Here is a 12284-nt window from a genome sequence, read left to right as displayed (position 1 = left end):
CCAACATGGATAATTATGTAACTTGCCCCCGTCCTCAAAAACCATGAACAAATCTGCTCAAGGCAGTGGCGTGCACAGACCTCTGCGGAGGCAGGGTCGAAATTGCGTTCCGGGGCGGGGGAAATCATATTTCGCGGGGCTCCGCGATGCGACCGAAAAGGACACTTTCACGATTAAAAGAGCAGGGGCTCAAAACAAACCCACTCAATCGACAATGCATGCCACTGGCTCAAGGTTATATTAAATAAAATTTCGGCCCTGTTGCAAAACAATTGAGAACCAAATGTCTTATTCATTTACAGGAAAAGTTTATACCCATTTCATTTTTAGTTTTTGTGTTTACAGAATGGTGATTTGAATTAACCCTTTAAGTGTAGAAGTTAAATAAGATTTCAAACGGGTACATTTACAGGCTCCTCTCTCCCTTAATAATGAGTGTGTTAAAAAATGTGACAGTGCATCTTTTCATGTGGTCAAAGCCTAGACTCTCACAGCAAGAAACTTGATTGTGGGATTGACCAGTGTGGCGTGTGTGTGTGTGTGTGTGTGTGTGTGTGTGTGTGTGTGTGTCCAGGCAAGCATGGGACCTTGCGGTGGACATCTGCCTCTCCCAGCTTCCCACCATCATCGAGGAGGGCACAGCCTTCAGGGTGAGCATGACTTATACTGGCTCTGAGTGAATATCAGACTGAGAAAGGGCTATTACCTGATCAGTAACTCTCTCTAAGTGTCTCTTACATCTATTGTTCCTTTTCCTCGTATTAGCACAGTAGTCCTACTTATGATTAATTAGTTGTACAATCTCTAATCATACTCAAAGTGAATTGTACATTCCCCATTTTTAGTCATTGAATTTAATCTGGTCACACCACCCCTCTGAGTGCAATTTCTTTTTTTAATGCTGTTCAGTTTTCTATTAGTACCATGCCTTTTTAGTGTCTGTAAATGTTTTAAAAATATTATGTATAGAAATGGAATATTAAGTTAACTTCAACCACAGAAAAAGAATCTGAAGTTCAGCTAAATGTTTCATTGCCTCTCCCACATTAAGATCTGGTCTATCTAAATAAAATTATTATAGTATTATTATAATAATTTTCAACAGACCAAGACAGAAATTAGGATGTCATATTCAAACCTTAATTTCTCTCATGGACACTTGCTAATTGTTAAGCCATGGCTCTGATGGTTTTATTTACTTCCTTTTTCCACCTATTCTTGTTTTGTGCTCAGTTTTACTGAATATTAGGTGCAGTAACCTGTTGTTTTGGATATACCTTCTGCTGTTACAGCTTAATTTCCCTTCTGAGATTCCCTTCAAAATGTCTTCCAATGGACTAGAGATGCACCGATTACAATTTTCTAGGCCGAGTCTGATTTCCGATTTTTTATTCAGTTTGACCTGCCAATGCCGATTTTAGCTGATTGCGATTTCATTTTTTCTAACCATTTACAGCACACACAAATATTTATTTTCTCTCTTTCTTTAGTAGAACATTTTACATTTTGCATAGAAATTTTTTTGAACAGTAATCGCTATAAAATAGAACTATATAAATTGATCCTGGTGTGGGAATTTCACACACATCTAAAGTGCAGTGTTATGGAAGAACCATTTCCTTCTTTTCACATCCAATATCCAACTAAAAAATGTGTTCATTTCAAAAAGAAAATTAATTTTCTTTTCTGACATAGCCTACTCCAGTTCTTGTTAAAACACACAAGACATGCAAATTCTGTGCATTTTGGGCACTTTTTGTGTGAAATCTTATTTATTTTGTCCATCAAAAGTCTCCTTTCACTTTAATTGATTATGAGCAGTGCAGCAAAAATAGACATTGTGCCAAAACCCCCGCTTCACTGTTGCTCACGCGACGCTCCTGCTAGACGCTCTTGCGCTGCTCCCGGTGTGAATGCATTCATTGATTAACCCTCAGGGGTCTGAGGGGTTTTCTGGGTCCTGGAGGTGTTTTGACATGCTCTGACATTTGTGCTTTTTTCAGTTATTTATAAACATGTTAATGGCAAAGGTGTAAATTCACTCTATATAGCACAAACGGGGCTACCGTAATATGTGAGCAACATGTATGTACATGTTTGTATTTTTTTCAGAGAATATTGTTTATGCATGGTTATTGAAAAAACTAAAACTTAAAGTGTCTGAAATAACGCAACAAAACACATACTAAATAAGTGTCTACAAGACTTTTGACTAATGAGTGTTGTTGCCTAGAGTTTATGCTTCAAAATGATCTGAAAATCATCCTGCCTAATCATTTACACAAAAAAATACATTGATTTAAATTTTATAAGACACCTTTTGTTTGGAAAGGCAATATGCGTGGAGGCGTGTTCACACCTGAGAAGACACAGGCCGGATAATGTGCCACATATATAATGAGCTGCATATTAATTAGCCTTTCACACAGGAGTGTCACAGGGTCCCAAAGAACGCAAGGACAAAAGAAATTATCTAGATATACATATTTTACAATTAGAAATTTTAACCAATTACAAATAGGTTACAATTACAACAACAATTACAATTTTAACAATATTTCAAGTGTATTCTTTTTTGTAAAAAGTATCCCTTTTATCATACCTATTAAAAAGGTAAGGATTCATTAGTTTGAATATTGGAACAAACACTATAATAACATCTTAGTTGATAGTTCAATATACCTACTTTATTTTTGACAAAACATCATACTATAGTATATTTAACAAGCAGAAATTGGTGAACAGAAGCTTAACATGCATGCCGAAAAAAATACGCGCTGCTCACACTTGCGGTGTGAAACGGCCGTAATTCACAAGGTTTCCTACATGTGCGTTCCGTGTGCACGTGTGATGCTGATGTTGAGCAATGTTAATCATGCAATGCCAGAGTGCATTTGACCGGCATATGTCAGACTGACCGGCCGGTCGCCGGTCATGGCCGATCATGCGAAAATCGTCAAATTCCGGTCACCAGACGATCAATCGGTGCATCTCTAGGACTGACTCTTGTGACTTTCAGAGATTTGGAATTTAGTGTCTGTTTTGTATAATGGTTGCAGTAAGGTTGAGTTCTCAGCCTGATGTAATTTGTGTTTAGTGCAACGGATTCCATTTTTGGCATTCATATTGCTGACACACACATTCACCCTTGTCTTTATTGTTACTTTTGGGATTCAATCATTTTTATATGCTTGTAAGTGTGTGTGTGTTTGTGCATCTGTGTAAATTAGAGAGTTGCTAATGTCCTGTTCCCTTTCAGTCGATAACGTCAGACGTAGTCGACGTCATGTTCTCACTGCGGGAACATGGCCATCTCGGTGTTGAGATCTAGACTCGCCTTCGTCAAAAGCGTTGGTGCAGTCCCCACCTCTGGGCCCCGCCCTTGTTCTTCCTCTGGGTTACCTTCCCAGAGAAAGACTGGGGTGCCGTCCAAGCTGGGTGATCTGAGGATCACAGTGAGGGGTAATCCGCCCGGCCAGGCCCCGTGGATCCCTCACTCCTCTTTTGCACCGCAACCGGTGGAGCTCCCCATTGATGCCGCTGGTCCCTCTGTAATGGACAGGCCAGCCGTGTCATTTGGGGCCCCTTCAGGGGATACCATGTCAATCGCAGCATCGGAGGAGGAGCTGAACTCTGGAGATGACGACTCGGCTGCACTGCCTCCCTCTGGGAGACCAGTGTTGCCCGAGCCAGATCCAGAAATGTCAGCTATGCTGAAAAAGGCCGCCGAGGCGGTAGGGCTCGTGTGGAACCCTCCACCGTGTCCCGAGCTGTCTCGGTTGGATTATTGGTTTATCGGGGCGGGCCGTACTGGTTCTCAGTCTGCCGCCCCTGTTCCTTTCTTTCCTGAAGTGCATGAGGAGCTTACGAGGGCATGGATGGCACCTTTCTCTGCCAGAAACCGCCTGAGTGGCTCCTCCCCCCTCACTACCCTTGATGGGGGAGCGGTGAAGGGTTACGAGGCTATCCCTCCAGTGGAGCGGGCTGTTGCGATGCAGTTATGCCCAACGTCGGCCGCTTCCTGGAGAGGTGATCCTTGTCACCCCATTAAAGCCTGTAAGTTCTCGTATGCTCTTACGGGCAAGGCTTACAAAGCTTGTGGGCAAGCCGCTTCCTCTCTGCATGCCATGGCGTTGCTCCAGGTCCACCAGGCCCAGGCACTCATGAACATGCACAAGGGTAGTCCGGACCGTGAGCTCATGGGTGAGCTCCGCACTGCAATTGACCTCGCCCTCCGGGCGACGAAGGTTGCAGCTCGCGCGGTCGGTTCGGCGATTTCCACACTTGTGGTCCAGGAGCGCCATCTCTGGCTCAACCTGGCCGATATGAGAGAAGCGGACAAGGTTCGGTTCCTGGATTCTCCCATTTCCCAGGTTGGGTTAATCGGCGACGCTGTGGAGAACTTTGCCCAACAGTTCTCTACAGCCCAGAAACAGACGGAGTCCATCCGGCACATCCTGCCTCGGAGGGACGCTGCTGCCTTCACCCGCCCGCCGAAGTCAGATCCTCCTCCTGTTCGTCGCCGAGGGCGTCCGCCTGCAGCCGCCTCAGCTCCCGCCGGACCACCGCAGCAGCCTTCACCCAGGTTCCGGCGTGGAGCCGGCCGCGGAAGGGGCGCCCAGCCTGCTCCAGGCGTTGCCAAGCCAGGTGGTAAGCATCAGCGCAAAAGAAAACGCTGAACCTGGACGGGCTCTCAGGGATGGAGGAGTTGCTCGTGGAGTGGTCGCCGATCCACTCCCTCTGGCTGGTTGGAGGGCTGGCTGGAGTTTTTTATGTGTGTGTTTGTTCCGCCGCTGGCCCCTATAAAAACGGGGTCATCGGTACCCACATATTCAGATAAAGAGCACATTTTCTATTCCTGGGTCCCAAGTGGACCAGTCTGGCGGGTGTGACCCTGTAATAGCTTTACATCCCCCAGCTTCCCTTGGTCGCCAGCAGGCAGCTTGGGGCGTTCGAGGACCCGGTCATCCGCCTTCTCATGTCCCCCTGCCGCTAGTGGAGACAGGTAAGTGTTGCACTGCACACTAACACCACTATCTCTACTTTGCTGCCCCACCTCAGGCTCGGCTACCCCGCTCAAGTCAGTGATAATCATCACATTAGGTGTTGAGCAGACGTGCTCCTGAAAATTCAGTGATATTCATCACACCGAGTGTTGAGCAGTTCTCCTGACTTGTGCGTGCTTATCTTATCCTGCTTGCGAAGGATTTGATATAGCCGCTCCTCCAGCCGGTACGAAGGCCAGTTGTAAACTCGTTTTTCGTGCTACTAGGTGGTGGGTCGTGACCATCTTGGCCCAAGATTGGTCTGCAGCTCCGACCTGAGAGACATGTGCTTCAGATCTCTACCTTCCGCACCGCAGGCCATCCTGTGTGTTGCGTGTAAGGGTGGAGTATCAGGACAGTGTCCTTCCCCTCGAGTGCTCCCCGTCACCTCCTCCTTGGAGTCAGAAGCTTCTGAGGACGCTTTATTCCACTCTTCCCGCTTTACTCAATCGTGCCGCCATCGAGCCTCACGACAGTTATAGCCAGGGCAAGTGGACACTCCATCTCTTGGGTCCAGCTGGGTCATGACCATTCCAGGGCCGCTCAGTTGCCCCTCCGGTTTCGTCTTCCTGCCAGTGTTTGTATAAACCGAGCGAACTACCCTTGGACAAACACTGGCTCACAGCTGCCCCAGGGGCCCGCAGAAATGCGTTTAACCCCAGTGAGCCTTCTAAAAGCGACTGCGACTCATGGTCGCCTTTGCGCCTTCTCAAGTCAGTGAAATCATCACACTTCATGTTGAGCAGAAATGCTCCTGAAACTCAGTGAAGTTCATCGCACTCAAGTGTTGAGCAGCAATGCTCCTGTAGCTCAGTGAGTTCATCACACTCAGGTGTTGAGCAGAAATGCTCCTGTAGCTCAGTGAATTCATCACATGCAGTGCTGAGCAGAAATGCTCTTGTTGCTCAGTGAAGTTCTTCGCGCTCAAGTGTTGAGCAGAAATGCTCCTGAAGCTCAGTGAGTTTATCACACTCAGGTGTTGAGCAGGTATACTCCTGAAGCTCAGTGAACTTATCACACTCAAGTGCTGAGCAGAAAATGCTCCTGAAGCCCAGTGATCTTCACATGTTGTGTTGAGCAATGCTCCTGTCTTTTTGCGTCCGTCGCTTGCACCTACGTGCCAAGTCAGGAGAGGAACAGGTCTTCATAGTTGCCCCTTATTGGCCCAACTAGACCTGGTTCCCATCGACAGCCTTGCTGACTTCCCCTGAAAACTCTTTCAGGGACGGGGCACGATGGCACCCGCGTTCTTCCCCCGGAGATTCCGGGCGGTCTTACATCTGAACGCGGAGGTTCAGGTGGCTATCACAGGGACATGTGATAGTTACCATCACTTCTGCGAGCACCCCCTAGAAATGGGTAGCGTGCTTACGCCTTTAGAAGTGGAACCTAGTCGTTGAGTCTTCTCTCCAGAGGAGATCCTGAAAGCTTTCGATCACTTCAGTGCTCTCTTTCCTGCAAAATGGGTTGGAGTAGGCTGTTTTCCTTCACCCTCAAAATGATGTTGCCTCGGTGTTTAAACGACGCTCATCGTGTTGCAGAAGTGTGCAGAAGCACGTTCTGATCATCAGGTTCCTGAGGAGCAAGGTCAAGGTGCAAGCGCTGCCCTGGAGGAGGCAGATCCAGGCCTGGCTTCTCTGTCCGTTCGCTTGGACGTGTATAGAACGCAAGCCATAGACCTCAGACCAGCTCTACAAATATCTGTTGGAATTCAGCAGAGAGGGAAGGCTGTTTCCATGCAAAGTCGCACTAGTGCTTGCCTTCATTTCAGTAAAAATCCGAGATGCAACATGTCCACTTAGGTGTTGAGCTCCTCTATGATGAGTGTAAAGTGCTCCGCCTGGGCGTTGACGATATGCTTTGCTAAAACAGATTCTAGAGTTGGGGGCTGGACGACACCTAGTTGAACCGTTGCTTCCCGTGGGCTCCCTTCTCATGAAGCCAGTTTCACTTTGAGCCCGGTTCAAGTGTCGGCTTGCTGCGCCATTCCCCTCCTATGGACTGGATACGTGCGCCTTTCTACTCCGGTTGAGTTCCCTTAAAATTGAACCCTGTTGAGTTCCTCCACACCCCTCCGACGTCGGACGTGCGGAACGTCTGGTGTTAGGCCTACCACTCGTAAGCAGTGTGGAACCTGTGTTAGGCTGGGTCCATATGTTGCGGTCCCTACGGCGACCCCATATGTGTATTCTTCCACGATACGGCTCCCTGAGGTGAGCCTGTGTCTTCCCTCGGCAGAGTCTCTCTGCCGTCACTGTCCAGTGTGTCTTCCCCCTGTCTTAGGCTGGAGCCACCCCAGTGACATTACATATGTTAGACTGCCCGGTTTCCGCCCAGTTCATATGTGTATTTTCGACGTTACCTCCCTCTGGGTTGGATATGGCTTCCGCAGCGTCCCTTGCTTCCAATGTAGGGGGAACGCTTTCCCAGTGGTCCTGTAGGAACAGCAGTGACTTCCCTGGCCTAAGCCCTGTCCTTCCCCGCCTTAAATTTGCGGGGGCATCAGGAGGCTTTGGTTTAGGCACTGGAAGGTGGCAGCGTTAGTGGCGTTTTCAAAGGTTATCCCCATTCAGTCGACCGTTGACTACGTCTGACGTTATCAACTGAAAGGGAACGTTCTGGTTGCGTATGCAACCCACCGTTTCCTGAAGGAGGGAACGGAGGACGTAGTCCCCTTGCCACTACCGCTGGACCACCGCTGACCCCGGGTTACTCTCGGCTCCTCAGTGAAAGCAACTAGTGCGTGCATCCACTTCCGTATTTATACCCGCGCCGCGGGGGTGGAGTGTGTGATGCAAATCACGCACGCCAAATTCCATTGGCTCGTTCAATAGTATTCGAAGATGATAGGCTCTCTAGCGCGATCCCCATTCCGTCGACCGTCGACTACGTCCTCCGTTCCCTCCTTCAGGGAACGGTGGGTTGCATACGCTACCAGGACGTTATTTCATCTTGAAATTGTGTGGTAGAACTGACAATTTAAAGTCTATTAAAAGCTGCTGTGAATCAGACATCCACTTTATCCCCTTTATAGCTAAGCTATATTATATTATACTATATTACACATTATTTTCCAGTTAAGGTCCATATTCTGGTTAAGTCATTATTATGAAAAAGGCATTTGCATGCTTCAGAGCTACTGGAATATTCCTGTATAATCAGCATAATCCATTAAACTAAAACTTTTTTCCCTGTTTTATGCTCTTTTGAATATACTGGAGATACGTTTACTTTGATTAATTTCTATTTTAAACTGTAATTTCATCCAATTACCAATTCTCATGTTTGTTCTTAATACACAGTTTAATGAATTGCAAAATGTAGTTCCTGAGAAATGTAATGCAGTAAAATGTTATAAAATGTTAAATAAATAAATCCAATAAATCAAAAGCCAAAGACCTGTCTGCCTAACTCACATTCACACAGAAAATGAAATGACTTGAGATGTGCAAGGTGAGTAAATGAGTGATGGGGCAGGAAAGAAAGTATTATGTAAGACTTATATAACTCTCCTGGGATCAATACAGCCATCCTAAACACTGTACACTGTTTATGGCTGATTTAACAAAGTGCTATTTCACTGCTTCACTTGTGTGTGTGCTTTCTTTTTTTTCTGTATCACAATAGAGTTTGTTTGTTTATCCACAGCATAGTCCATTCTTCGCTGAGCAGTTGACAGCCTTTCAGGTGTGGCTGACAATGGGCGTGGAGAACAGAAACCCACCGGAGCAGCTGCCTATCGTCCTGCAGGTAACTTCCAACAAAAACGTTCTCAATAGCTCAATAGTTTCAACATCTAGGGAACTGCCTACCTAGACAGCATTTTTATTTAGCATTGATCATTGTATTGACATGTCTGTTCCAAAAGATTGGCAACAGCATCATTCTGCCTCCCGAAGAAACCTTATTTTATTTTCATGTGGGGTTTGTGAATTATAAGCATAATTCCTGTAAAATAGTAGCTCTAGCTCTGAAACCAGCGAAATTTATTAGTCAACATTTTACAGCAGAATACTATCATAGCCGAAAATTTCAGCGTAAATGTAATCATTTAGCTTTGGAGTTATATTCATTGATATTATAATTCATGATAATAATTATAATGGAATTATGTTCAAAGTGCTTCACAGATAATCTTAATGTAATATATTTCTTATGCTAATAATAGTGGATAGAAAAAAGTAGCTTAATACAAAATATTTCCAGATAATATTTAGTTAAATTTACCAAGTGTGGCCCAGCCAGTTATTTAATTTAGAAAACAGCTATTTATATTTATAATTATGATGCCTAATATATTTCCCATACAGTTTAAGTGTGTATTTATGTATGTAAAAATATAGCTGTTTTTATAATTTAGGAATGGAATCGTATTTCCTGCAAGTTGATTATTTAATTTGTTAGTCCTTAGCATCATACAGTTAAAAAATCCACTGATCTATGAACAGCTCTCTCTCTCTCTCTCTCTCTCTCTCTCTCTCTCTCTCTCTCTCTCTCTCTCTCTCTCTCTCTCTCTCTCTCTCTCTCTCTCTCTCTCTCCCACATACAAGTCATTCAAGCACACAAAAACTGTACCTTTTTCAATAAAAGTTTTGCTGCTGAAACACAAGCAAAACTTTTTCGTTATTTTATTAATTTTAACATTGCTTCAGCGTTGGAGTGTCTCCACTCCACTGCCATATTTCCCTTTCACCTGTTAACTACAATAAGTTGTCAGGGGCAGGGAAAGGTAGAAATGAAGAAGTGATAATGCACCAATTACAAAAAAGAATCATGTGAAAAATGTAGAAAAAGTTTCACAGAACAGCACTGGATACAGTTAATGGGGAAGGTATCAAATCTGTAGATTATGGACTTCTGAAGCAACAAAACAAGTGGGTTTATCGAGAGTGTACAAAAATAGTGATCCGCCGAAATCATTGTACGTAAACAGGGAAAAAGTAAGCATATGGCATATTCGTGCTTATGGCACCGACTACACCACTGATGCTAAACAACTTTGTGTTGCATGCAAAATTGTTAACTAAATACAGCATTTTAAATCTGTAGCTTGCAAGATTCAGTGGTTGCCTCAGAAGGCAGCTCAGGGCTCCAGTAATTAAAATGGTCATAAATATGACACAATAATAGGATTTGCAAAAATAATTCAATCTAATTGCCACTTACAACAGAGTGCAACATTTTTTTTAAATTAGTCTTGAACAATAAGTTTGTGTTGTGACAAAAGGCAGGCTATTCTAATAAAAACAACATACTGTACAAATATAGCATGCAAAACGGTATTTGTTTTTTTTTAAAGCATAGTTCAAATTAAGTTGATTTGACTGTAAGGGAGAAATGTTTTTGAGAGTAAAACTGTAAGGTAGATAAAAATGTAAAAGTTTGATACATCTCCATGTGACCAGTCCAAGTACTGCAATGGATTCTGAAAAATCCACATCCACAAAACTGAATACATATATGATAATGTGAAGCAGAAAGAAATAGAGAGATTGACTACAAAGATAGCACCATGTGTGAATGAGTACAAAATACACAACATTTCCCATGATTCCTATTTTAGGATCACTTTTGGACTGATGTCATCTTGTCAGATACAATGCGCATGGTTGAGATTTGATTTGTTTGTTCAGCACAAACCTCATGACACTCAGGGTTACTGTATACTGTAACACATATTATCATACTCTGTTTAAACATGCAACTCAACTTGCACATTTAGAATACAAATTAAATCCTGGTTAAAATAAATCTGGCTATCCCACGCACATAAAATGCTTTTATTTAGTTTTTTTTAAATACTATTTCTTATTAAAACCCTCTTTCCTGTTGTTTTTAAGAACATGCCCAAACCATATATTTTACATTGTAAAGTAGTAATAGTAGTAGTACTAATAATACTTTATTAATCCCCAAGGGGAAATTCTTTGTCACAATTGCCCACATATATAATAAACAACACTAAAGATTATAAAAAACATTTCCGTTGTTCCAGTGAACAGGGAGATAAATAACAACAAGAATATTAACCATTAATTAAAAAAAAAAAAAAAAAGTCATAAAGACTTGACATAAAGAGTCAAAAAAAGTATAAAGTCACATAAAAGTCAGACTTTTAAATATACCTGTTTTGTATAATTCCTTGAGTATTATATTATTCAAATGTTAAAATATTCATATACACCACATTTATTCTGATGGTGTTTAAATGTGAAAGTAAACTTTGTGTTGTCTCATATGGTGACCAACATAAAAAGAGTGTTCAAGATATAGTTCACCCAAAAAAATTTTTTTTCCCATCATTTATCATAATTTCTCATGTCATCAAACCTGTGGAAGATATTTTGAAAAACATGTTTTTGGCTATACAAGTCAGTGGGATCCAATAAAGCAAATTAGCTCTAAAGAAATATTAATAATCAATTATAACTCGTTATAATTGATTATGAATATTTGAATCAGTTAATAGAATTAACTTAATGTTGTAAATTAATATTACAATTAATTAACCTGTTCGTTCCGTGAACACTTAGTTTTAATTGTTTATTAATTAAGAAAGGTTAATTTCCGTGGAATGGTAAATGTATTTCTTACAGTACAATACTATTCAGAGCCTGTAGCCAAAAATCTGCATGATTAGCGACTCCAGTATATGAGCTTGAGACACGGACAACTTTACGTGTGACATGAACAAGATTTTATTTACTAGACTAAACACTTAAAGGGGTCATATAATGGTACATGCACTTTTTTCAAGTTGTTTATACTGAAATGTGTGTTGGCAGTGCCTGTACACAACCATCATATAATGATAAAAATCAATCCAGTGTTTTTGTTTTAATCTCCTTATATGTTTTCCCCTGCCTCAAATTGAGCCGTTCGATTTTGTGACGTCACTAAATTGGACGCCCCTCCCACGATTGTTGATTGACAGCAGCGTTTCAACAGATCCCTGCCCTGACGAGCTGTCAGTCATCATAGTCCGTCATTGTTGATACGCTGGAGCAGAATGGCGTCTAAGCGATTGTGGTGTTCTGTTCTTGGTTGTAATAACGAACACAGCAGTAATTTTGATGTTCCTAAATCCGAACCGCTGAAGACACAGTGGCTGAGTTTTGTTTTCGAAGGGAATATTCCCCACGAGCAACGTCAATGCTTTCATGTTTGCGCGATTCGCAAATCTTTTCTCACCAGACTGCTTTATTAACGAAGGAAGTAACTGATAAAGCTGATTTTGAT

At 42.9% G+C, this 12284-nt stretch overlaps 1 protein-coding gene across 7 annotated transcripts in view; it reads left to right on the top strand.

The window, feature by feature from the left end:
• rptor (regulatory associated protein of MTOR, complex 1) overlaps positions 1 to 12284 on the top strand; it is a 389484-nt gene that overhangs the window by 221965 nt on the left and 155235 nt on the right. For all 7 annotated transcript variants that reach the window (XM_077199050.1, XM_077199052.1, XM_077199048.1 and 4 more), the window contains 2 exons: positions 575 to 650; positions 8694 to 8795. In XM_077199050.1, the coding sequence (XP_077055165.1) occupies positions 575 to 650; positions 8694 to 8795 (178 nt within the window). The remainder of the gene's footprint in view (positions 1 to 574; positions 651 to 8693; positions 8796 to 12284) is intronic.

This window comes from Siphateles boraxobius, unplaced genomic scaffold (assembly GCF_051911475.1).
Source record: "Siphateles boraxobius isolate OS27281-9 unplaced genomic scaffold, OSU_SipBor_1 41, whole genome shotgun sequence".
NCBI lineage: Eukaryota > Metazoa > Chordata > Actinopteri > Cypriniformes > Leuciscidae > Siphateles > Siphateles boraxobius.
This window is presented reverse-complemented; position numbering and strand designations above follow the sequence as displayed.